We start from the raw sequence: 26067 nt of genomic DNA, 5'->3' as shown, positions 1-26067 counted from the left end.
CTCATAATATGCACAGCAGAGGTACAGCCCCAGGAGGAAGTCAGCATAGCACAGGGATGGTGGGAGCCCCTCATAATATGCACAGCAGAGGTACAGCCCCAGGAGGAAGTCAGCATAGCACAGGGATGGTGGGAGCCCCTCATAGTAAGCAGCCCCAGGAGGAAGTCAGCATAGCACAGGGATGGTGGGAGCCCCTCATAGTAAGCAGCACCAGGAGGAAGTCAGCATAGCACAGGGATGGTGGGAGCCCCTCATAATATGCACAGCAGAGGTACAGCCCCAGGAGGAAGTCAGCACAGCACAGGGATGGTGGGAGCCCCTCATAATAAGCAGCCCCAGGAGGAAGTCAGCACAGCACAGGGATGGTGGGAGCCCCTCATAATATGCACAGCAGAGGTACAGCCCCAGGAGGAAGTCAGCATAGCACAGGGATGGTGGGAGCCCCTCATAATAAGCAGCCCCAGGAGGAAGTCAGCATAACACAGGGATGGTGGGAGCCCCTCATAGTAAGCAGCCCCAGGAGGAGGTCAGCATAGCACAGGGATGGTGGGAACCCTAATAGTAAGCAGCCCCAGGAGGAAGTCAGCATAGCACAGGGATGGTGGGAGCCCCTCATAATATGCACAGCAGAGGTACAGCCCCAGGATGAAGTCAGCACAGCACAGGGTTGGTGGGAGCCCCTCATAATAAGCAGCCCCAGGAGGAAGTCAGCACAGCACAGGGATGGTGGGAGCCCCTCATAATATGCACAGCAGAGGTACAGCCCCAGGAGGAAGTCAGCATAGCACAGGGATGGTGGGAGCCCCTCATAATAGGCAGCCCCAGGAGGAAGTCAGCATAGCACAGGGATGGTGGGAGCCCCTCATAGTAAGCAGCCCCAGGAGGAAGTCAGCATAGCACAGGGATGGTGGGAGCCCCTCATAGTAAGCAGCTTCAGGAGGAAGTCAGCATAGCACAGGGATGGTGTGAGCCCCTCATAGTAAGCAGCCCCAGGAGGAAGTCAGCATAGCACAGGGATGGTGGGAGCCCCTCATAGTAAGCAGCCCCAGGAGGAAGTCAGCACAGCACAGGGATAGTGGGAGCCCCTCATAATATGCACAGCAGAGGTACAGCCCCAGGAAGAAGTCAGCACAGCACAGGGATGGTGGGAGCCCCTCATAATATGCACAGCAGAGGTACAGCCCCAGGAGGAAATCAGCATAGCACAGGGATGGTGGGAGCCCCTCATAATAAGCAGCCCCAGGAGGAAGTCAGCATAGCACAGGGATGGTGGGAGCCCCTCATAATAAGCAGCCCCAGGAGGAAGTCAGCATAGCACAGGGATGGTGGGACCCCCTCATAATAAGCAGCCCCAGGAGGAGCAGGCGAAAACTGGACCAGCGATGCATGGCAGACAATCCGCTTCTCTCTTTCTCATCTAATGAAAATTCGTATTTCGGATGGGAAATTCTTCAACGGAATTTCGTATTTCGGATAAAAACCAAACTTCCATCAGCATCGACTGTCATATTGAGGTATATTTTTGCCTTTAAATTCATCGTAACAAACGTTCATACAAATTAACGAACCTAACGACAATTCGTATTTCGTACGAAACTAAACGGAATTTGGGACATGAAATACGAAGTACGAATTAATTTTAATATGAACCGTAACGGAACAGAATGAAACAAATTTATTGATGGCGCCCATGTCTAATAAATATTGACTGATTAGCCAGTAATGCATATGATTGTGTTATGATTATGAATCATTCATAGGCATTACAATCTTTCAGCCTAAATTAAGCCATTCATGGATGGACATATTCAATAGTTATTTTAATAATTTTTATTATTGCTGTATGTTATTTTGTATTTTTAATAGGCAGACGGACCCATGAAACACATTTCGCATTATTTCTTCTTATTTTAATTCTATTGTTCAACAAAATATGTTTTTTTTTCTTTTCCCTTGTTTAGGAATTCTATGGCTGTCCTTGGGATCTGAGCTGATTTATATTACACTATTGGTAATTAGTTTTGGGCTTTTGCTACTGGAAATTTTATACACTGGGAATCCCGTGTGTGGACTAAAGCTCAATGCGTTTGCTGCAATGTCATCAGTACTTTCAGGTACCGTAATTCTATTTTTTAATATTTTAAAAGTGACATTAAACTGAGCATATGAACATATGTGTCAGTCAATTACATCATAATGTTACACTTAAACACTTTATTTGTTTTATTGGTTATTTTATTTGTTAGTCAATGACACCCACATTCGAAAAGAAAAAAATCTCAAAGCTGAGCTCCAGGCAAAGAGCTATATACACAATTAAAGTGTTTGTCACCCCAGCATTTCTTATTCATCATATGTACCTGCTGTACCATGTTCTTGTATTAAAAAGTATCCTGTTCTCTTTGTATTGCTTCTTTTGTGTGAAATCCCTGGCGTTCTTGCCAGTACCTCTGCTTTCCTATAAAAAACTGACCACACTAAGCAGGAAAGCACAACGTGGTCTGTTTTCTAGCTATGCTGAGAATGCAGTCTACTCTCCTCCAATTATCTGCTTTGTTCTGACATGCCTACCCCTGCAAAGGTCAGTGTCCTGTTGTCCCCCCCAGCTGTTATGCAGCTAAAAGCAGAGAGAATGGATGGAATGTGATCCCTTATAAAAAAGGAAAATAAAGTTATTGCATTTTTTTTTATATCTATACACAGATGTTTTGCCTTTCAATTCTATTTTTAACTGACTAGTTTTTTTACAATGTGATTGTTTACAATTTACTTTAAAGTGCATGTATGGTAGCTGTCTTACTTTCCAAAGCATTTGCATTTCTGACCACTTAGTTAAAAAATAAAGCTAGGTCACGTCCCTACCTCCAGACTTTGATTGGATAATGGCTAAGCATCAATAACCTATCTCACTGTTACTCATTTTTTTTTTCTTTCTCCTATCAGAATGTGCCTTGTCAGAATTTATGTATGCCGCACACTTAATTGGTCAAACTGCTGTTCCTCCCTTTCTCAGTCTAAATGCTTTTGTGCAGAGGATTACAAGAGGTTGACAACCAGCTACATTCAGGAGCTTAAAGCAGAATGCTGGGCATTTTTTTTCCATGTATTTCTTGCTGATCTCCTATCTTCACCAACTTTGCCATCCATGTTCTTCTGAACTCTGTAGTTCCTCTGCAATAGGCTGCGGAAAAAACGTTATTGCCTGGTGACATCCGGTTTGTAAGACCGCTGGCTTCTATCCCTCTCTTAACCACTTCAATACAGGGCACTTTCGCCCCCTTCCTTCCCAGCCCAATTTTCAGCTTTCATCGCTCTAGCGCTTTCAGTGACAATTGCGCGGTCATTCTACACTGTACCCAAATGAAATTTTTATCATTTTGTTCGCACAAATAGAGCTTTATTTTGGTGTTATTTATTCACGACTCCGTTTTTTATTTTTTGCAATATAAGCGCAAAAAAAGAGGAAATTTGGAAAAAAAAACAATATTTTCTTTTTTCTATTTTAAAAGAAATCCAATAAAATCAAATTTTGTCATAAATTTAAGCCAAAATTTATTCTGCTACATGTTTTTGGTAAAAAAAATTCCTTTAAGTGTATAATAATTGGTTTGTGTGATCACGGACATATGTACGCAAATGATCATGTACATATGTGTGCAGGTGATCACGTACATATGTGTACAGATAATCATTGGGACATGTGATTTCAGTGGGACATATGTGGGGGACATGTTTTTATTATTAGGGACATGTGTTTTTATTATTTGGGGACATGTATGTTTTGGGGACATGTGTGTTTTGGGGACATATGTGGGGACATTGTGTTTATACTGTGTGGTGTGTTGTGTGTACACTAGACTGATGATCAGTGAGTAAAAAGCTGTAAAAAACAGCTTATACTCACTGATCATCAGCTCTCCTCTCCTCAGCAATGACTTCTGTGTGAGGAGAGGAGGAGTCGATTGCCTAGCAACCGGCTGTTTGTTTACATCAGGAGGGCCAATCACAAAGCACTCCTGCCGATCTGAGATGCGCCGTGTCCGTGTGACACGAGCACATCTGGATCGCGCCGCTGCGAGGGCACGCGCGCGCGATCCCGCTGCTTCTGAAGGATGTTCCTGAACGTCCTATCAGAAGTAGATGGCTCCCACCCGGCCGTATATGTGCATTGGCCGGGTGGGAAGTGGTTAAGCTGAGTAAGCGGTCTGACATGACCCATTGTAGTCCTCTCAAAATGAGCAGGAAGGAAGCAGACATGTTGTGGACGGTTGGGGTCTCGCAGCTCCGTCTCTGTGCCGCTCATGGAGGAGGTGTCCTCCTTCTCCTCTCTCCTCCCTCCTCCCCATCCCTACCAGCAATCCGCCCTCCACTGTCCCTTTCGCACCGCCCCTTATCTCTGTGCAGAGCCGGGATTATTATTAGAAATGAGTTGTATGACACAGCGGGGATGTCCCACTGTGTCAGGTATAATATATCAGAACACCGATTGCTGATGTATGCCTTCCGCCCTTATTGGCACAGTGTTCTGTCAATCATAATAACGGAGGGAAGCAGGGACATCAGCGATCAGTGTTCTCAGATTACAGTACCTGACACCGTGGGAGATCCCCGCTATGTCATACAAATGATTTCTAATAATAGTCCCTGCTTTGCATTGGTGGTCCCTGACAAGCTCCACTGATGGGACAGACATGCTGCACTGGTGGTCCCTGGCATTCAGGCAATGGCAGTCCCTGGCATTCAGGCACTGGTGGTCCCTGGCATTCAGGCACTGGTGGCTTCTGGCATTCAGTCACTGGTGGTCCCTGGCATTCAGGCACTGGTGGTCCCTGGCATTCAGGCACTAGTGGTCCCTGGCATTCAGGGAATGGCGGTCCCTGGCACTCAGACATTGGTGGTCCCAGAAATTCAGGCACTGGTGGTCCCTGGCATTCAGTCACTGGTGGTCCCTGGCATTCAGGCACTGGTGGTCCCTGGAATTCAGGCACTAGTGGTCCCTGGCATTCAGGGAATGGCGGTCCCTGGCACTCAGACATTGGTGGCCCCAGAAATTCAGGCACTGGTGGTCCCTGGCATTCAGGCACTGGTGGTTTCTGGCATTCAGTCACTGGTGGGCCCTGGTGATCCCTGGCATTCAGGCACTGGTGGTCCCTGGAATTCAGGCACTAGTGGTCCCTGGCATTCAGGCATTAGTGGTCCCTGGCATTCAGGTACTGGTGGCCCCTGGTTTTCAGGCGTTGGAGGTCCCTGGCATTCAGGCACTGGTGGTTTCTGGCATTCAGGCACTGGTGGTCCCTGGCATTCAGGCACTGGTGGTCTCTGGTATTCAGGCACTAGTGGTCCCTGGTGAACCCTGGCATTTGGCACTGGTGGTCCCTGGCATTTTGGCACTGGGGGTCCCTGATGGTCCATGGCATTTGTCTCTGGTGGTCCCTGACATTTGGCTCTGGTGGTACCTGACATTTGGCTCTGGTGGTGGTACCTGACATTTGGCTCTGGTGGTGGTCCCTGACATTTGGCTCTGGTGGGTCCTGACATTTGGCTCTGGTGGTCCCTGAAATTCGGCTCTGGTGGGTCCTGACATTTAGCTCTGGTGGTCCCTGACATTTGGCTCTGGTGGTCTCTGACATTTGGCTCTGGTGGTGGTCCCTCACATTTGGCTCTGGTGGTGGTCCCTCACATTTGGCTCTGGTGGTTCCTGACATTTGGCTCTGGTGGTCCCTCACATTTGGCTCTGGCGATCCATGACGTTTGGCTCTGGTGGTCGCTGACATTTGGCTCTGGTGGTGGTCCCTCACATTTGACTCTTGTGGTTTCTGACATTTGGCTCTGGTGGTGGTTCCTGACATTTGGCACTGGTGGTCCCTGACATTTGGCTCTGGTCGTCCTTGACATTCGGCTCTGATGGCCCCTGACATTTGGCTCTGATGGCCCCTGACATTTGGCTCTGATGGCCCTTGACATTTGGCTCTGGTGGTCCCTGACATTCGGCTCTGGTGGTCCCTGACATTCGGCTCTGGTGATCCATGACATTCGGCTCTAGTCATACCTGACATTCAGCTCTGGTGGTCCCTGACATTTTGCCCTGGTGGACACTGACACGTTGCACTGGTTTGCATTTATATTAAAATGCTTTGTGTTTATAAGGCTCAATGCACACTAAAGTTCATAAACTGCTGTTTTTGGGAGTTTGGGCATTTTTTTTAACAGCCCATAAACTCCCCTCTATGTTATCCTGTGTGTCCATGCCCTCAACATGGGCCCCTGCCCTAAAGCACCCGTTGCGCCCCCCCCCCCGGCCCAAAGCACCTTGTCCCCATGTTGATGAGGACAAAGGTTTCTTCCCAACAACCCTTGCTGGTGTTCTTTTTAGGTACAATGTACCCCACACTCATTCACATAGGGTGGGGGGGCCGGGATCTTGGGTCCCCCTTGTTAAGAAGGGTCTGGTATCGTCCAGGGGGAACCCCATGCTAATTTTGTTTTTACATTTTGGCAGGTGTTTCCCTTCATCCTCAGTGCACAAGTTGCACCTTCTGGTGCTACTTCTATTTAAATCAATGGGCTCCCATAGGGATCCATTGATTTTGAATAGAGGCAGAGAAACTTGGCTAAAAGCCAGTGTGGCTAAACGCACATTGATGCCAATGCAAAATGCTGATTATGCAGTTTTCCTGCCAGCAATCCGATGTCCAGAACGCCTTTTTTGAGCGTTCTGTGTGCATGGAGCCTAAGGCTGTAACCTATCATTATGTATGGCTTGCTGGCTGCAACGTGAGGGGTGTGATTTATGTTGAAGTGGACGAGTTCACATTTACATGTACAAGCCTAGTGCACCTCCCACATTCACTCCCATCCCAAAGATTCATGGGAAATGTAGGTTGATTACAGTTAGAGAGAGAGAAGAGGATATGATGCAATCCCCTGTCCTAAGAGATCCTCCCTGCCAGAAAAGATGCTGCATTTTTTGAATTACAGAGCTGACTTCCGGAAAAATTCAATCACACATAACTCTTAAATGGTAAGACATTTCACAAATTTGTACTAATGGGAGATTTTTTGAAAATCCTGGAGTTATGCTTTAAACTAGTTGAATAAAAAAAATGATTTTTTTTTATTTAAAACATAAGTGCACTAATTGGTGATCGATATTTTATACCTGCCTGAAGATTAGCTTTAATCTGAACTATCAGTGTATTGCTCATAATTTCTGTTTGCGTTCTTTGTTATTCTTGCCCATAACAACCAATTCACTTCCAACTGCCATTTCTAGAGTCTTGAATATAAAACAATGACTCAGGCTGGTTACTATGGCCAAGAAATATTCTTGTTAGAACATTTTTATGAGCCTCTTAGTGTTTTAAGGCAAGGTGTTTGGGTAGTTAAGTATCCTGACAAAGTTACCTAAACTGTAGTAACTTGGGTTTATTATTGCGCAATGATTCTATATACTTATTTATTTGTTTTGATTTTATTTTTTGTCCCTGGGACCTGAGTACCTTATTTTGTTCCTTTAATGTACAACAATTTTTTGGAATAATAAATGATCCTTTTGAGATCACTGTAGTATTGAATCTTTTGGGTATAAGGCTGCAGTCACACTTGACTTGTTGGGATCTCAGGCTGAATCAATGCAAGTCTGCCCACGACCTCAAATTGCACTACAATCGCAAGATGCATGTTCAGATGCTATTCATTTTTAATGGCACCTAAAACACGGTGCGATTTTAATGCAATAAATCTCCTCTAAAAATGAAATGACAACATATGTTAGTAGGGACTGACAATCCAGCATCGGCCCCTGCAATAATTTTACAAATTATAATTGTCACAGCCTCTAATCAAAGCTCCCTACAAGAACAAGGTAAAGGAAATAATGTTGGGACATGATCCAGAGGAGAAGAGAGAAGTTTGGGGGTATTATTATTAATTATTATTATTATAATACAGGATTTATATAATGCATAGACATCCACTTCTCTGTAAAGTTATTACCCTGCTGGTAAAATTCAGCTTGTACACAAATGCAGTTGTTGGATACCACCACTGTCTACTACTAAGGACCAGAATTGGTTTTCTTTGAAATCTGAAATGTGTGTGCTGATTATTTTCTATAATTGTCTGCTACGGTACCGTTAGGAGGTTGCACACTTGTTTTTACAAGTAGCTTTAGAAGTAGAATATGTGTGTAAGATGTGTGTGCATCCAGCTCGGAGCTGTGTGCCAGCAAGCCCACAGAAGTGGATGCACACGCAGCAGCTGCATTGACTCAAAGTTTGGCATGTGGGCCAGTGGCTCTGCACAGAGGATGAGCCCTTAAACATTAAGTTCAGGCAATACATAGATGTCAGGCGCAAACAAGTACTTCCCTTTTAACTGCTAGATACTTTAAATGTACTGTGCAGGCCCTGAAATTTGAATTTTTAAGGCTTCTGAGAGTGAGAAGCAGAAACAGCATAGGTACTATTATTTATATATATATATATATATATATATATATATATATATATATATATATATATATATATACATATTATCAAAGTTTATATCAAATCACCCCCGTCCAACTTGTTGTATAAACACAAGCGCTCACACTCTGAACGCTTGTGTATACTGGGGGCCGTGGGATTTCTAATACAATCTAGAGCTGCTTTATATTTATTCCTCATTGAAATAAATCACAATTATCATAAAAACAGGTCCATTAATAAATAAATATTTAAATATAATTAATCACATATAGATCTAGCTATTTCACCAATCAAAATTCAGATGTTGGTGATAATATATCCTCATTAAGTATAAATAAATATATCAATGGGTAAACGTAAAAAAGAAACCACATCAAAAGTTCATTATTGTCTGACCAATATATAAAATATCAAAAATGTATATATATAAAGAAACTGGCAAGTCCTTTCATATATTGAAATATGCTGCACCTCAGCCCGTCTCTCCAAAACACCTTCACACGTGCAGAGATAACACACACGAGGGGATATGTGATAGGCGAAATCCCCCCTTTGGTAGTGCTCTTACCAGAACCCGCTGGTTAAAATCAGCATAACGAGAATCAACGTGGATTTTCAGATCACTTCTCATTCCCCATCATACACATCTCATTAACTCAATATCTCAAAAACAAGTGTGTGGAGAAAACAAATATAGTGTAATTCCATAAAACCATAAGTTTTTTATTACATTTTAAAATCATCGAATTTTACACTCACAAACATCGAAAATTATTCAGGCATTAGTTCATATATACACAGCGAGATGTACAGGTGCATAAAGATCGTCTTACCGCTCTCCCATCTATGGGCTGTGCCTCTTTGCTATCTCGTGGCTCGGGTAAAAAATGCAATGGTTATCAATGGGGTAAAACTTTCCGGAGGTCAAGTGGTGAAAACATTTTAAATTGGCATTGGTAGATTCTGAGAAAGGAGTGGGTCTTTCAGTGTAACGCTGTATCCTCAGCAGCTCTCCAGATGTCTACTTGGGGCAGTGAGTAACGTATCTACTCACCCTTTTTACCTTTCACCACAAAAGTGTTGCTAAGTTTATGAAACACCTGCAGTAAGTCTCTTTAAACAGCTATATCAGAATATTTCCCCACTCAACAACATCTTTACCCATGTTAGTACCCAAGAAAAAGAAAGGATCTCACTGCCCCCTTTGACATTGACAGTGACATCAGTAAGTTTTCTACCCCAATGACTGGCCAGTGCAGAAAGTTCCCTGGGCTGAACTACAACAGCCTCTAAAGAACTCCTGAAGGGCTTAGAACAACTGTGTACCAAGATTGCTTCACAATTTCTGAAGCAAGTCTATTAAAATCCTTACCCAAAGAAAGACAGCATTAGTCAGTTGAACAGATGTGCTGGAATCTAAATATGTTGAGCTTTGTCAGAAACATAATCTTTTAAGATATGAAGTTGAAAGTCTGGAAGTAAAGCACTCTCAAAATGTAGTTTGAAAGCCTGGACAACAGAAAAGAAACATCTGTTTCTGAGAGGGGTTTCAAAAGGGTCACCAAATATCCTTAAAGGGTTACTTCACCTTTACCAAAAACTATGTATGCAGATAAGAGACATCTGTAGATAAAAACTAACTTTGCAGCTTTGACTAAAGTTGAATTATGCCCATGCTATAGGTGTAAGTAATTTATCTACCTTCTTAAATCTGACTGGATTATCCTCAAGAGGTTGCTAGGATGTTGCTAAGAGAGGCCTAGTCATTACTGCCCACCGTCACCTATAGCAAGGGAATTTTTTAACTTTAGTCAGAGCTGGAAAGTTTGTTTTTACCTACGGGCACATACCTGCATATGCAGATTTTTGGTAAAGGTAAACTAACTCTTTATTTCATGTGCACATTATTTAAAAATCTTTTACCTGGTGTCAAAGAATAATACTTCAGTTGTAACTGTAAACCTCAGGCTTTTGCCCTCTCGCATCTGCACACTAAATAGTCCTCAATAGTGTTCTGCTGATTGCCAAATCCTAAAATGAACCCACTTTTGCAGTTTTCTAATTTATTATGATTATTTACCTTCAATTTTAAGCAGGTACAGGGATTTGTTTTTTGTAGTAAAATACAATTTTTTTTGTAACTTTTAGCTTCTTCGCATTCACATCTTTTTTCTGTAGTCACTCTTGCAAATGCTGCACATCATTTTTCAGAATTAATTTTCTTTCAGAGAAAAGGAGACTCCGACTACTCATTCAGTGTCAGCCCCTTGTTGTCTCTATTGGGTGAACTTGCCACATGATGATAATGCAGTGCAGTTCAGGAAGTGGCTGAAAAGGGTCCTTCAATGTAGGGTCACTAGGTGTTAATTTGATAAAAGCTGAATATTTAAAAATATTTAAAATTACTTTATCTCATTACCATGTTAAATATAATATGGAATTTAGTGATTGGGTTAACATATTTCCTAAGTTGGGCATTTGGACAACTTAGCCCAGCAGAGAAAAATTAATGTTTCCACTCTCTCAATCTGGTAATTTATACTTCAGAATCACTTTGCCAGCTTTCAAGATAGGTGAATCACGGTTCTCATCACAGGCATCTCAGGTCTCCCGCAAGGCGTGGGAACCTTCCGTATTTTGAATTTGGAGGCAGCTCCCGGACACCCGCAAGTGCTGCCCGATATCTCGGCTGCGGGGCTGATCCTTGATTGTCCCCTGGTTCACAATCGGGGATGATCGGTGCAGCAGGAGGGACAGCTGTGAACACCGATCTCCCTGTACAGCTGATATCTGCTTCTCCTTCTCTCCCTCCTTCTAAAAAGTTGTACAGGGAGATCAGTGATCACAGCTGTCCCTCTTGCTGCACTGATCATCCCCGGCTGTTCTGTGTATCCTCCTCCTCCAGCTCCCCTCTCTGTCCTTCACCCTCCCTTCTTTTCTGGCTCTCTGTCCTCCTCCTCCACCCTCACTCATCCCCCACAGCCAGCTTCCCTCCTCTCCTCTCCCGCTGGCTGTGGGGATCTGTCAGGATGGCAAGCGGAGGAAGGGACCGGTCATTTACCAGCCCCTGCCTTTTCTGAATTGGACACAGTGAGCAAGATCGCTCCTGTGTAAACTGAGCAGAGTAACCTGTTACTTTGCTCAGTTTATGAATGGAAAGGAATGAATGGCCTCTGTCTCCTGTCCATTCATCTTCAATGCTGAGAAAGAGACTGGGGAATCTCTGTCCTCAGCCTCTTTCTCTGTCTCAAAGGGGAGATGGCAGGGTTCTATTTAGACCCTTGATATCTTACCAAAGACCCCCCCCCCCCAACAGGGTTGATTTAAAAAAATGCAAAAAAATATAAAATATAAAAAAATGAAACTGTAAACAAAAATAAATAAATAAATAAAATTATAAAAAAATATATAAAATAAAAAACTACTGACACCACCTTACCAACACTATCCACTGCCCCAACCCCCTCCCCCAAAAAGCATAAAAAAAAAATAAAAAAAAAATGTAAAAGTAAAAACTACTGATACCATCCACTGCCCTACTGACACCATCACCGCCACATACTCCCCACCCCTTACCCAGAAGCACAGTGAAAAAAATATTTAAAAAAATGATTTAAAGAAAATAATAAACAACAAAAAACTAATATAGAAAATAATAACAACAAAAAGCTACCAACACACTTCTCTACGGACACTGTCCACTACCCCCACCCCCAATCATTGTGAAAAACAAAAAATAAAAAATAAATTGTAAAAAAATATAAATAAAGAACTATTGACACCATCCACTGCCCTATCGACACCAACCTGCACATACTACTCACCACTATGCACTTCACACTCCTCACATGCACATTATACCCACCTACATATACTCCACACTCCTCACCGACACATACTACCCACCGCCATACACTCTGCACTGTACATTCCATATTTAACATTACTACATTCTGCCCTATGTAAGTCATCCCAGACTCTATAAAACCACACCCCATTTAAGCCACGCTCAATATGTAGCATGGTTTAGGCCACACCTACCTCCCTGAAATGAGTTTGCCACCTCCCTGAAATGAGTGCTTGCAGGTTGGGATGTCTGTCATCATACTAGTATATGGGCTCCTTTTACAAATACAGTATCTCACATTTTTGTAAATATTTTATTATATCTTTTCATGTGACAACACTGAGGAAATGACACTTTGCTAAAATGTAAAGTAGGGAGTGTACAGCTTGTATAACAGTGTAAATTTACTGTCCCCTCAAAACAACTCAACATACAACCATTAACCGCTTCAGCCCTGGAAGATTTTATCCCCTTCCTGACCAGAGCACTTTTTCCCACAAATAGAGCTTTCTTTTGGTGGTATTTGATCACCCCTTAGGATTTTATTTTTTGCGCTATAAACAAAAAAAGAGCGTCAATTTTGAAAAAAACAAAACACATTCTTTTTTACATTTTGCTATAATAAATATCCCCCAAAAATATATATAAAAAAATGTTTTTTCTCAGTTTAGGCCGATACGTATTCTACTACATATTTATGGTAAAAGTTATAGCGTTTACAAAATAGGGTATAGTTTTATGGCATTTTTACTAGTAATGGCAGCGATCAGTGATTTTTATCGTGACTGCGACATTATGGCAGACATATCGTACATTTTTGACACATTTTTGGGACCATTGTCATTTATACAGCAATCAATGCTATACAAATGCACTGATTCCTGTGCAAATGACACTGGCAGTGAAGAGGTTAATGATTAAAACACGCACATCTAAGTTTGCAGGCATCCAGGATATGGTCCTCCGCACCACCATCAATGTCATCCCTTCCACGCTGCGCTCCACAAGCGCTTCAAGCCTTGCTTTCAGATTGCTCTACTGCAGCGTAGTCTTCCCGGTCATGAATGCAGACTGACAGCAGTGAGAGCCAGCAGTGCGGAGGATGGTCTATGTGGATATCTTTACCCTGGATGCCTGCATACTTAGATGTGCCTCTTTTAATCATCAACCATGTGAGTTTCTAAATGTTGTACCTCCATTAATTGTCACCATCAGTTTCCATTATTTCTTATGAGGAAATTTTATTTGATACGAGTGCTTTGGATTACAAGAATGTTTCCAGAACAAATTATGCTCGCAATCCAAGGTTTTACTGTATTTACCCTGCATCGATCTGAAAGCAAAGCTTGAAGCGCTCGTGGAGCGCAGCGTGGAAGGGATGACATCGATGGCAATGTGGACAGTCTATGTGGATGCATACTTAGATATGCCTGTTTTAATCATCAACCATGTAAGTTGCTAAATATTGTACCTTCATTAAATGTAGCCATATTGCTACACTTACAGGCGCCTCGCTTCTCTTTTATACTCAGTTGTGACATGACGCTACTTGTATATCAAGACATATTTATAAAAAATAATTAGCTTCTCTTGCAAAACACTCTCAATCCAAGGTTTTACTGTAGTATACAGGCATGAGTTTTTACTCTTTCCTACTTTATACAAAACTAAGAAAAAGTTTTGGCTATATACGTTAATTGGAATGCTGACTTGGAAAGATACATCCTTTCCCAGAGACACAACAGGAAGTTAGAAGAAATCTTCCAAAATGGGAAGAATTGCACGTTTTTATGTTCTCAGAACAGGTGTTCCCATTGCAAGATTTCCCTTTACCTCTTGTTCTGTGGACAACTTTGAAATATTGGATTTCTCCTCACTTTCTTTCTTGGGGACAAAAATCACCAGTGCAAATAGAATAGAATCTCTTTTATGGAGACCCAGGCAGCAGTAAAAACTAAACAGAGGGTCTACCCCTTCTACACTACACCCAAAACATATGCCTAAGGATATGCTCCAATAATGGGATACCCAAGTTGACTACATAATGTATTGTGAGATAACATGAATTCTTCTGGTTAAAGACAGAGTAACGGGATTGAGCAGATATACATTTTACTCATACTGTTGGTGCAGGCCCAGTTCTTCTGCCGCCCCTCTCAGCTCTCAGATACTATACACAGAAGAGACTTTGGCACGTAAATTAAATGCATGAAATATATTAGATGCACATAAATCTTATGATGTGATGTGTGAAAATTGTTGATATAAATGGTCTAGTAACATGATCCCTTTAATACGTTACATATGTTTTATGCCATATATATATATATATATATATATATATATATATATATATATATATATATATATATATATATACACATACATACACACTCACTGGCTCTTGGGTGTAGTATACAGGGGAGTTACCTCTATGCCCGCATGGAGGAGATCTAAAGTGCTTACTGGTAACCCATCTCAGCAGGATTTGCGGGGATATTTCAGTTAGATCGTTGGTGGCTCCCATTGCCATCTCCTCAGGCATGGCATCGGCCAGGATGGTTCCCAAGGCAACAGCAAAGCTCCACTAGTGTAGAACACCCAGAGCGGTGATCTCTCTCCGCTGCTTCTACTCCTGCATGGCTGCTTTCCTCTCAGCAATTAGTATTGGCTGATCCCTTACACTCTGATACCACACCAATGGTGCCAGTACATAAGCTACAATCTATGCTAAGGTTTCTTCCTACTAAGGGGTACATGAACTCTTGGGCTTCAGAGATTAAGGAAGTAGTCAAGCTGGAGGTAGATAAACTAAAACAACAGGTGACAGGCATATCAACCACAGTGGAACATATATTGTCTACCACAGTACAGTTCTCCACTTGTCTGGATAAGGTAGAGAAAGTGCGAGTTCAATACCACCAGGCTCTGATATCCATATGGTTGAAAATGGCAGATGCAGAAAACCACTCTAGATGACATAACATCAGGCTGCGCCATATTCATGAGGCTACCTCAGGCTCTGACCTCCATGCAACAGTCTCTGCAATTCTGAATAATCAGCGAACTGTTAACTTAGTGATAACCCACCCTAAGAGATTTAATGCTACCTTTTGTTGCAGTTTATTGGTATGTCTAGCTGAGGAGTCTCATGCTCATTTAGTCCTCAATATATGTATCCCTTTCTGGTAATTTCCGATAAGGTATAAAAGTAGAGGAATTTACACCCTCCTCTCCTTTTTCGTGGTGACCATAATATACTTTCTTTAACTTTAAAGGTTAGCATCTGAGAATCGGTGTTCATATGAGTTGTAGGTGTAACAATTAACACCCGCTCTTTTGAACAGGTGTTTATTGGCCCCCTAGAGGGTTTTGATAGAGGTAGTCACTGGCCTTCCCTCCTACTCATTCTCTCCTCCCTCAGGTGGGCAACGGAATTCTCTATTTTAGAATGAAATGAAAGATTCTATTACATTGTTCTTATATGTTGTCATCTAAATGTTGTATATTGATCCACAGAATCTCTGCACTATATATCTATCTATCTATATATATATATATATATATATATATATATATATATATATATATATATATATATATATATATATATATATATATAGTTTATTGTAGTAAGTATGCATGCACATCATGTCATTTCAAAGTCATTGTTTCTAATTTTTAAGGACTCTATAATGACTGGCATAGTACCACTGGATTGGCTTAAGACCAATGTGGTACCTATGTTTAAAAAGGGGTCAATGTCTTTACCAAGTAACTATAGACGTGTTTGTTTAATTTCTATGGTTGGGAAGATACTGGAGAGCTTAATAAAAAAACGCATAGAAGAGTTTTTGCTAGAATAAAATATTTCAAGCAATAGCCAGCATGTATTCACAAGAGAAGTCAAACAAATCAGATTTATTTTTATGAGGAGGTAAACGAAAAACCTCAGACAAAGAAGTGACTGTGGACATAGTATACTTGGATTTTGAAAAAACGTTTGACACAGTTCCCCACACATGGCTAATAGGTAAGGTAAGGTCTACAGGCCTTGAAAAAATCAGTTTGTAAATGGATGGAACTCTGGCTAAAGTGCAAAGAGGAGGGGGATGGTTCCAAAAAGACAGTAGAGTGGAGACCAGCATAGAGTGAAGCACAGCCACAAGGGACACACAGGTGCTGGAGAGGGCTTCTTATAACACTGAGGAAATCCTCACGCTCTATTTAAACATAAGAAAGAATGAGTGTATAGAGGAGTATATATAGCAAGATATACCAAAGAGTTTTTATATATTTTATTTTGACATATATACAGTGAGTAGGCGTATATATAAATGCATAGGCAGGGACCATAGTATATAATATATACCGTCCATATGAATGCTGCTAAAGGCAAAAGGGAAGTGCTGCTGGGAAAAATATCCAAGGCTGATGAAACACTTGGTATTGAAATTTAAGAGGTAGATTTAAGTATAGTGAGATAGAAGATTTGTCTATGAAGCATACAGGCAGCAAACCCCTAAATGAAAACAAATGTTACCTGATCAAGAAGGCGATGAAACATTGCAAATTAGCTCCCCAGGAGAGGGAGCACACAACATAGATGTAGCCAGACAAGTGGGAGATGGATGGAGTATGGAGTGCTAAAGCACTCATTTTATAGTCCACAACAGGTGTGTGTGTGGCCAATCACTGCCAAACCCCCAATCACTGTGGCAATACATGGGGGGGCTTCTTATAACACTGGGGAAATCATCATACTCTATTTAAACATAAGAAAGGATGAGTGTATAGAGGAGTATATATAGCAAGATATACCAAAGAGTTAGGCCGCGTACACACGCGCAGGCTGTTTGCCCAACCTTGTTCGTCAAACAGTTTCGGCAAACAGTCCGCTCAAAATTTGCATGAGCGGACTTGCCCACACACGAGCGGACTGTTTCAGCGAACTGTTTGCCAAACAGTTCGCTCAACTTTTGAAATGAACGGACTCGCCCACGTAAGGAGGCAAATCCGCCCATTTCGAGCGCGTGTACAGGTAGGCGGGGCCCGCGAAGGAGACGTCGCGGGCTCCGCCGCCTGGAATGGGCTTAAAGGGGAACCCCAACGGCGAAAAAAATCGGCGTGGGGGTTCCCCCAAAGTCCACACCAGACCCTTGTCCGAGCACGCTACCCGGTCGGCCAGGAAAGGGGGGCGAGCGAGCGCGCCCCCCCTCCTGAGCCGTACCAGGCCGCGTGCCCTCAACATGGGGGGGTGCCGCGCGGCCCCCCCACCCCAAAGCACCTTGTCCCCATGTTGATGAGGACAAGGGCCTCTTCCCGACAACCCTGGCCGTTGGTTGTCGGGGTCTGCGGGCGGGGGGCTTATCGGAATCCGGGAGCCCCCTTTAAGAAGGGGGCCCCCGGATACCGGCCCCCCACCCTATGTGAATGAGTATGGGGTACAATGTACCCCTACCCATTCACCTGTGAAATAAAGTACAAAAAAAAAACACAACACAGGGAAAAAATATTTTATTGCACAGCTCCTGTGACATATACCATGTGACACCGCCCCATTGTCACTATATAAGTGACCGCACAGCGCGGCTCTGGCATTCCGGCCGGAGAGCTCGTCGAGTCAACATCTCCAGGAGAAGAAGAAGAACAACAAGAAGAAGAACAAGAACGGAAGGCGGCGGCGGCGGCGACGACAGCGGCGACAGAAGACCGGGCCACCGCCTGTAAAAGAGCTACAAGAAGGCGCGGTGGCCCGGCAGAAGAACCGAAGGCGGCGACAGAAGAACGGAAGGCAGCGGCGACAGAAGACCGGGCCACCGCCTGCAAAAGAGCTACAAGAAGGCGCGGTGGCCCGGCAGAAGAACCGAAGAGGGGGACAAGACCCCCGAAGTCGGGAGAAGAGGCCGGCGGCGGGGAGGAAGAAAGCCGGACTCCTCCGCTAGTAAAAGAGCTACACACAGATAGCGGAGGAGTCCGGCGAGAAGACCCCCGAAGACGGAAGACCCCCGGAGCTGTGCAATAAAATATTTTTTCCCTGTGTTGTGTTTTTTTTTGTACTTTATTTCACAGGTGAATGGGTAGGGGTACATTGTACCCCATACTCATTCACATAGGGTGGGGGGCCGGTATCCGGGGGCCCCCTTCTTAAAGGGGGCTCCCGGATTCCGATAAGCCCCCCGCCCGCAGACCCCGACAACCAACGGCCAGGGTTGTCGGGAAGAGGCCCTTGTCCTCATCAACATGGGGACAAGGTGCTTTGGGGTGGGGGGGCCGCGCGGCCCCCCCTTCCCCAAGGCACCCCCCCATGTTGAGGGCACGCGGCCTGGTACGGCTCAGGAGGGGGGGCGCGCTCGCTCGCCCCCCCTTTCCTGGCCGGCCGGGTAGCGTGCTCGGACAAGGGTCTGGTGTGGACTTTGGGGGAACCCCCACGCCGATTTTTTTCGGCGTTGGGGTTCCCCTTTAAGCCCATTCCAGGCGGCGGAGCCCGCGACGTCTCCCTCGCGGGCCCCGCCTACCTGTACATGCGCTCGAAATGGGCGGACTTTCCGAGCGGGAACAGTTTGCTCATTTCGAAAGTAGCCTACACACGGGCGGACTGTTCGCTCAAACACAGTTTCAGCGGACAGTTTTTCGGAATTTCCGAAAGACTTTGTCCGTCCAACTGTCCGCTGAAACTGTCCGCTGAAAGCCCACACACGGGCGGACTGTCCGCCCAAACACTGTTCAGCGGACAAGGTTGGGCGAACAGTCCGCCCGTGTGTACGCGGCCTCATTGTATATTTTGTTTTGATATTTATACAGCAAGTAGGGACCATAGTATATATTACATACTATCCATATAGATGCTAACTAAAGGCAAAAGGGAAGTGCCACTGGAATTACTATCCGCCCTTGTTCATATTAGTACGTCTCGGCATGTGACCCGACATGTTAAATCGCATGTCAAATTGGCGGCAATTCCCGGCAATGGCACCATCCTAAACTGTGTGACACCACACCGATTTCTAAAATAGTTTCTGTACTACTCCTTGCAATTTCGAGCAACGACCTACATTGACATCTGCGCAGAGACCTGCACAGATGTCTCTGAAATCTCAGCCAAAATTGAGACTGACATGCGGGAGCGAAAACGCGCAAGCTCGGCTGAACTCGCACGGCTTCACTCCCATAGCTCAGTGTGAACCTGGGCTCCAGGTCAGATGAAACACCTGGTATTGAAAATTGGAAGGTAGATTTAAGAATAGTGGGATAAAAGATATGTCTATGGAGTATGCAGGTAGAAAGTAATTAATAAGGGGGCAGTAAACCCTTAAATGAAAACAAATGTTACCTGATCAGGAAGGCGATGGAACAATGCAAATTAGCCCCCCAAGAGAGGGAGTGCACAACAAATATATAGCCAGGCAGGTGGGAAATGAATGAAGTATGGAGTGCTGAAGCACTCATTTTATAGTCCACAACAGGTGTGCATGGCCAATCACTGCCACACACACCTGCCCCCACCTGCAGCTAAAAAGGATTAGAGGTGGAAAAAACTGTCTCGGGTAATAGAAGCTGTGTCGGGTAATGGCTAACGGAAAACATCAGTTGATATGTTGATGAATATTTAAGACCTTAGAGATACTCTACATTTACTCCAAATTATTCATGGTATTCAATTCCTGAGCATGCCCTCTTAGTTTCCATTGATGTGGAAGCCTTATATTGTTCCATCCTGCACGATAGTGGCATTGCAGTCATTAAACATCTCTTTCAACAGACTCATCATACAGAATGGAGACTCAATGAGTGCAGGCTTTGGAGTTTATACTCACTCGCAATGCCTTTCTTTTTCAAGGCTCCCACTACCTCTAGATGCAGGGTGTGGCTATGGGGATGTGCTGTGCACCCTCATATGCCAACCTGTACCTGGGGGAGTAGGAACAGGACTTTCTATCATCCGATCTACTTGAATTTTCAAATCATATTAATTTAGGGTATAGATTCATGGATGATATTTTTTTGATATGGGATGGACCCATTGAGACTCTCCATCTCTGTTTGCAGACTATGATCTCTAGTAAGTTCAACATAACTTTCACCATGAACTATGATGTGAGGGCCATTACCTTTTTGAATATCACCATCTCCAAAGATCCTGAGGGGACACTCTCCAGCAACCTCTACCGTAAACCCATGGCTGGGAATAGCATTCTTAAATTTTCTAGCTTTCACCAAAGACCTCTAGTGAATTAATTTCCATATGGGCAGTATCCGTGCATTCACAGAAACTGCACCAATGACAATGTGTTTAAAATTGAGGCAGATGCACTGCGAGACAGACTACTGGTCAGAGGCTACTCTAAAACATGCCTAAAAAAGGCATACAACAGAGCTGTCTTGCCCACTAGACATTCTCTTCTCTACGCCCCTAAAAAATGTAAGATAGTTGTCACTACCTGTTAACCTGATACTGCAGCCAACACTCACAGGTCAGGAGAATCATGGCCAAATACTGGCATTTGCTGAGCATGGATTCCACTCTCGGCCCCTTTGTGCCAGATAAACCAGCCATCACTTACAGACGTGCCAAATCGGTTGGTGATCAATTGCTACACAGTGAATTCAAGGGTAGCACTAGAAAAGACCCTTGTAAGTATCCTGGCTCTTTTTGCTGTGGTGGCTGCAACTATTGGCAATATACAGTGGGGGAAAAAAGTATTTAGTCAGCCACCAATTGTGCAAGTTATTCCACTTAAAAAGAAGAGAGAGGCCTATAATTGTCATCATAGGTATACCTCAACCATGAGAGACAAAATGTGAAAACAAATCCAGACAAACACATTGTCTGATTTTTTAAATTATTTATTTGCAAATTATGGTGGGAAATAAGTATTTGGTCATTACAAACAAGCAAGATTTCTGGCTCTCACAGACCTGTATCTTGTTCTTTAAGAAGCTCTGTCCTCCACTCATACCTGTATTAATGGCACCTGTTTGAACTTGTTATCAGGATAAAAGACACCTGTCCACAACCTCAAACAGTCACACTCCAAACTCCACTATGGTGAAAACCAAAGAGCTGTCGAAGGACACCAAAAACAAAATTGTAGACCTGCACCAGGCTGGGAAGACTGAATCTGCAATAGGCAATCAGCTTGGTGTGAAGAAATCAACTGTAGGAGCAATAATTAGAAAATGGAAGACATACAAGACCACTGTTAAACTCCCTCGATCTGGGGCTCCACGCAAGATCTCACCCCGTGGGGTCAAAATGATCACAAGAACGGTGAGCAAAAATCCCAGAACCACGTGGGAAGACCTAGTGAATGACTTGCAGAGAGTTGGGACCAACGTAACAAAGGCTACCATCAGTAACACACTACGCCGCCAGGGACTCAGATCATGTAGTGCCAGACATGTCCCCCTGCTTAAGCCAGTACATGTCTGAGGTTTGCTAGAGAGCATTTGGATGATCCAGAAAAGGATTGGGAGACTGTCAAATGGTCAAATGAAACCAAAGTAGAACTGTTTGGTAGAAACACAACTTGTCGTGTTTGGAGGAGATTGGCCAGGAAGTGGCACAGACACCGGCCGTGGATCGCAGTTCAAAGCAGAATGAAGTCTGGAGCGCAGGCGGAGAGAGATGACATCATGAGGTGGGCGCGACCGATTTCGTGAGCGTAAATGCTGAGATCGTTTGACAGCCACGCTCCTTCATCAAGTAAACTTTCCGCCTGCGCTCCAGACTTCATTCTGCTTTGAACTGCGCTCCACGGCCGGCGTCTGTGCCACTTCCTGGCCGCTAGCGGCTACAGCGCCTCAGCTTGATGGACTATCAGATGACCACATCCATACTCAGCTTTTAAAGTGACTGAATGTTCATACATCACATTCAAAATGTGAGTTTCCTGTATTAAATACGTTTTTATAATTAAAGTGTATGTTATCTCTACACCCAGAGGCGCCTCTTCCTTTACTTTTTTTCACAGACTTTGGAACATGGTTTCTGTCCTTCACTGATGGCAGCCCTGGATATGGAGTCCCTGATTTTAAATGCTTTCCTTTGTTCTACTGGACAGCAGCTTTTATATTTATAATCATACGGATCTTAACATAATATGGACTCTGATTCATATAATTGGATTTTTGGTTTCAATTGGTGAGAGACTGGTGGACATTGGGAAAAATCTTTGACCCTGTTTTTGCGCATTTACGTTTGTATTATCCTAATACCTCTCAACTTACCTTTCTAGAGTCGTGTATGGTGGATCTCACTCATTTTGCTGTAGGGAAGATTATCATGGATGGAGACTTTAATCTGGCATTAAACCCCTTGATAGATTTTTCTTGGGGTTCCTTGCCTTTCTCATACTTAAAGTGATTGTAAAGGAAAAATATATATTTAAAAGAAATAACAAACATGTCATACTTTCCTGCCCTGTGCTTGTTTTTCACAGGGCAGCTCCTATCTTCCTTTTCTCTGGCCCCCGCCGGTGCTCTGGGCCTCTCCCCTTGCCGAGTGCCCCCATAGTAAGCCATGTGGGGGCACTCACGCATGAACGCTCCCGAGCCGGCTCTCTGCATCCATAAGACACAGTGATTGTGGCTCAGCCCCACCCCCTGTTCCCAGCTCATTGGCTGTGATTGACAGCAGCAGAGGGCCAATGGCTCCCACTGCTGCATCTCCTCCAACCTGGACTACTGTAACGCACTTCTTATTGGGATTCCTAGAAAGAGTCTGCAGAGGCTTCAGTACATCCAAAACTCTGCAGTAAGGATCCTGTTGAGAGTGCGGAAATATGAGCATATTATTCCTATTCTCCACTCACTCCACTGGCTTCCTGTCTCCTCCAGGATTGAGTATAAGGTTTCCCTCCTCCATGATCTTGCCATCCCTACCTGAAAGTACTTCTCAAACCACAAAACTCAACACGTTCCCTCCGTTCCACTCATGCAAACTTCCTTCATATACCAAGAACCAGACAATGGGAGACAGGGTGTTTTGTGCAGCTACCCCACGCCTCTGGAATGCCCTGCCTTACACCCTGAGGGCTCCTCGATCCGTTGATTGTTTTAAAAAAGGTCCTCAGACATTTATTTTCAGTAAAGCCTTTGGTCTCTTTTAGATGTTTTGTTTCATTGTATAAACTGTTAATTTTTTGTTTCTTTTTAACCTGTAGTACTTTGAGATCCTTTTGATGAAAAGGGCATTATAAATAAAATGTATTATTATTATTATTAGGGTGGGCTGAGGGGGACTAGCACACTGAATGTTTTTCACCTTCATACATAGAATGCATGAAGGTAAAAAACCTTCACCGTTTACAACCACTTTAACCGCTTGCCGACCGTATACTGTATATACCGTATCCTGCACAGGATAACATAACTAGTACATGATCCTGCACTCCCGAGTTTGGGGCGTGCACATGTTGCAGGCAGCCCACTCCTGACAATGCTTCAGTACACAGGCAGAGCTGCAGCCTGCCTATGTCACTACAGAAGACATGGATCCCATGTCTCTGCTAAGAGGCACCGCTACATGTCTTTTTCTAGTACAAATACCTCCCACAAAGTAGTAAAGCACATGTCAGGCACACAGTTAACCCTTTGATTGCCCCCGATGTTAACTCCCTGCCAGTGTCATTAGTGCATAGTGCATATTTTTTAGCACTGTATTGGTCTCATTGGTCCCCAAATAGTGTCGGTGTCCCAACTGTCCGCCGCAATATCACAGTCCTGCTATAAGTTGCTGACGAAAAAGTATAGCATCTACAAACTATGGGATAACTTTTGTGCAATCAATATAGGCTTATTGGGATTTTTTTTTTACCAAAAATATTTATAGAATGTATATTGGTCTAAATTAATGAAAAAAAATAGATTTTTAACTTTTTTTGTTATTGGATATGTTTTATAGTAGAAAGTAAAAAAAAAAAAAAAAAAAAATATTTTTGAAATTGTCGGTATTGTTTTTGTCAATTGTTTTACAATCAAAATCTTTATTTGTGGGGAAAAAAAGACATACATTTTTTTTAGGTACAGCATCGCATGACCGCACAATTGTCAGTTAAATTAATTGCAAAAAAATGGCCTGGTTATGAAGGAGGGTAAATCTTCCGGTGTTGAAGTGGTTAAGGAGATTTAAACCGTGCTTATATGAGGCTCCACTTGTAGCTATATGGCGCCTTCAACATCATAATGTGCAGGATTATACATATTACTTTCCTGTACACCAATCCTATTCAATTATTGGTTATTTCCTTATCTCCCATACACTTGTAAAGGATGTGGGAGAGACCTCTGTCAAGCCCATTATTGTCCCTGACCATGCTCCTATCAGCTTGTCTTTTTCTTTCTCCTTACAACTTTCAGTATAAATGATGGCGCCTTAATGAGTATCTTATAGAGCTTAACTCCAAACTGATCTCTCATCTATTTTTGCACTAAACAATTCTTCTGACATAAGACCGCTTTCAGTCTGGGAAGCACATAAATGTTTCATCCAAGGATCTCTAATTAAACTAGGCTGCAGATGTAAAAAGCACTTTCTCGAAAAATTCTACTCATTATAATCTTGTAAACATTACACAGATGCTCAGCACAAAAAGTCACAGGCAGTGGAATTAACAACTGGATTAGCTAATCTACGGGAACAGGTCAATTCTTTGTTGTTATGTAAAGACAAAATTACTTTGTTGTTTTTATATTAACTTTGGAGACATTGCTACGGCTTATTAGATAATCCGGATATAACAGGTTTACAGGGTGGGAAGGTGTCCCATAAAGTAGCTGCATTTGCAGATGATCTGGTTTTCTTTGTCAACAGTCCAGAAATATCATTACCCAATTTAGTCATAACTGGATTTCTATTCACAACTGTCAAATTTTAAAATTAATCTTTCAAAATGTGAAATAATGAGTCTTACAATACCTGAAGTTAGACTACCTACATTGAAATTGAGTTTTCCATTTAGATGGGTGTATTTAGGACCTATCTTACACATTCTCAAACTAATTTGTTTCAATACAACTTCCCACAACTGCATCGCAGTATTAAATGTGGTCTTCAACCATGATGACATCTTACAGATACACTGTTTAGTACAAATTATATTTTAAAAATTAATGTACTTCCTAGAATACTGTACCTCTTTCAAACTCTTTCGGTGATAGTCCTGATCAAATTTTTATGACAAATTAAACGTGAGTTTACACAATTTCTTTGGGCAGACTGTCTATCTAGGATCAAGTCAGATACACAAATGTGTTGGGGGCATGGGGATTCCCAGACCCAGTTCAGTATTGCCAATCTGCATATTTGGAAATCCAGACTTTCTATCAAGGCTTTCTGATCCCAAATTCTGTCAAGTAGACAAATTCTGTTTGCATGATTTCAGGGGCTCGAACAGCTGGAAATTCAGTCAATTTTCAGTCTATACTGTTACTACCACTTGTCTTATGACAAGTGACTCAAGGGAGTATTTTCTTTCACTTTCTTTCTTACTTGGAGTTTTCTGATACGCCCATATATATATATATATATATATATATATATATATATATATATATATATATATATATACATATATATATATATATATATACATATATATATATATATATATATATATATATATATATATATATATATATATATATATATATATATATATATATATATATTTTTTTTTTTTTTTTTTTTTTTTTTTTTTTTGTGAGCAAACTTGTGTAGCTGGTGAAATAGTATGACGGGGTCTTTCC

The 26067-nt window shown here is 42.8% G+C and overlaps 1 protein-coding gene across 2 annotated transcripts in view; it reads left to right on the top strand.

Moving 5' to 3' along the window:
- GSG1 (germ cell associated 1) overlaps positions 1-26067 on the top strand; it is a 289428-nt gene that overhangs the window by 189892 nt on the left and 73469 nt on the right. For both annotated transcript variants that reach the window (XM_077452510.1, XM_077452509.1), the window contains exon 4: positions 1962-2114. In XM_077452510.1, coding sequence (XP_077308636.1) covers positions 1962-2114 — 153 coding nt within the window. The remainder of the gene's footprint in view (positions 1-1961; positions 2115-26067) is intronic.

Source organism: Lithobates pipiens, unplaced genomic scaffold (assembly GCF_037356315.1).
Source record: "Lithobates pipiens isolate NorthernLeopardFrog02 unplaced genomic scaffold, aLitPip1_a1.2 Scaffold_23, whole genome shotgun sequence".
Taxonomy (NCBI): Eukaryota; Metazoa; Chordata; class Amphibia; order Anura; family Ranidae; genus Lithobates; species Lithobates pipiens.
This window is presented reverse-complemented; position numbering and strand designations above follow the sequence as displayed.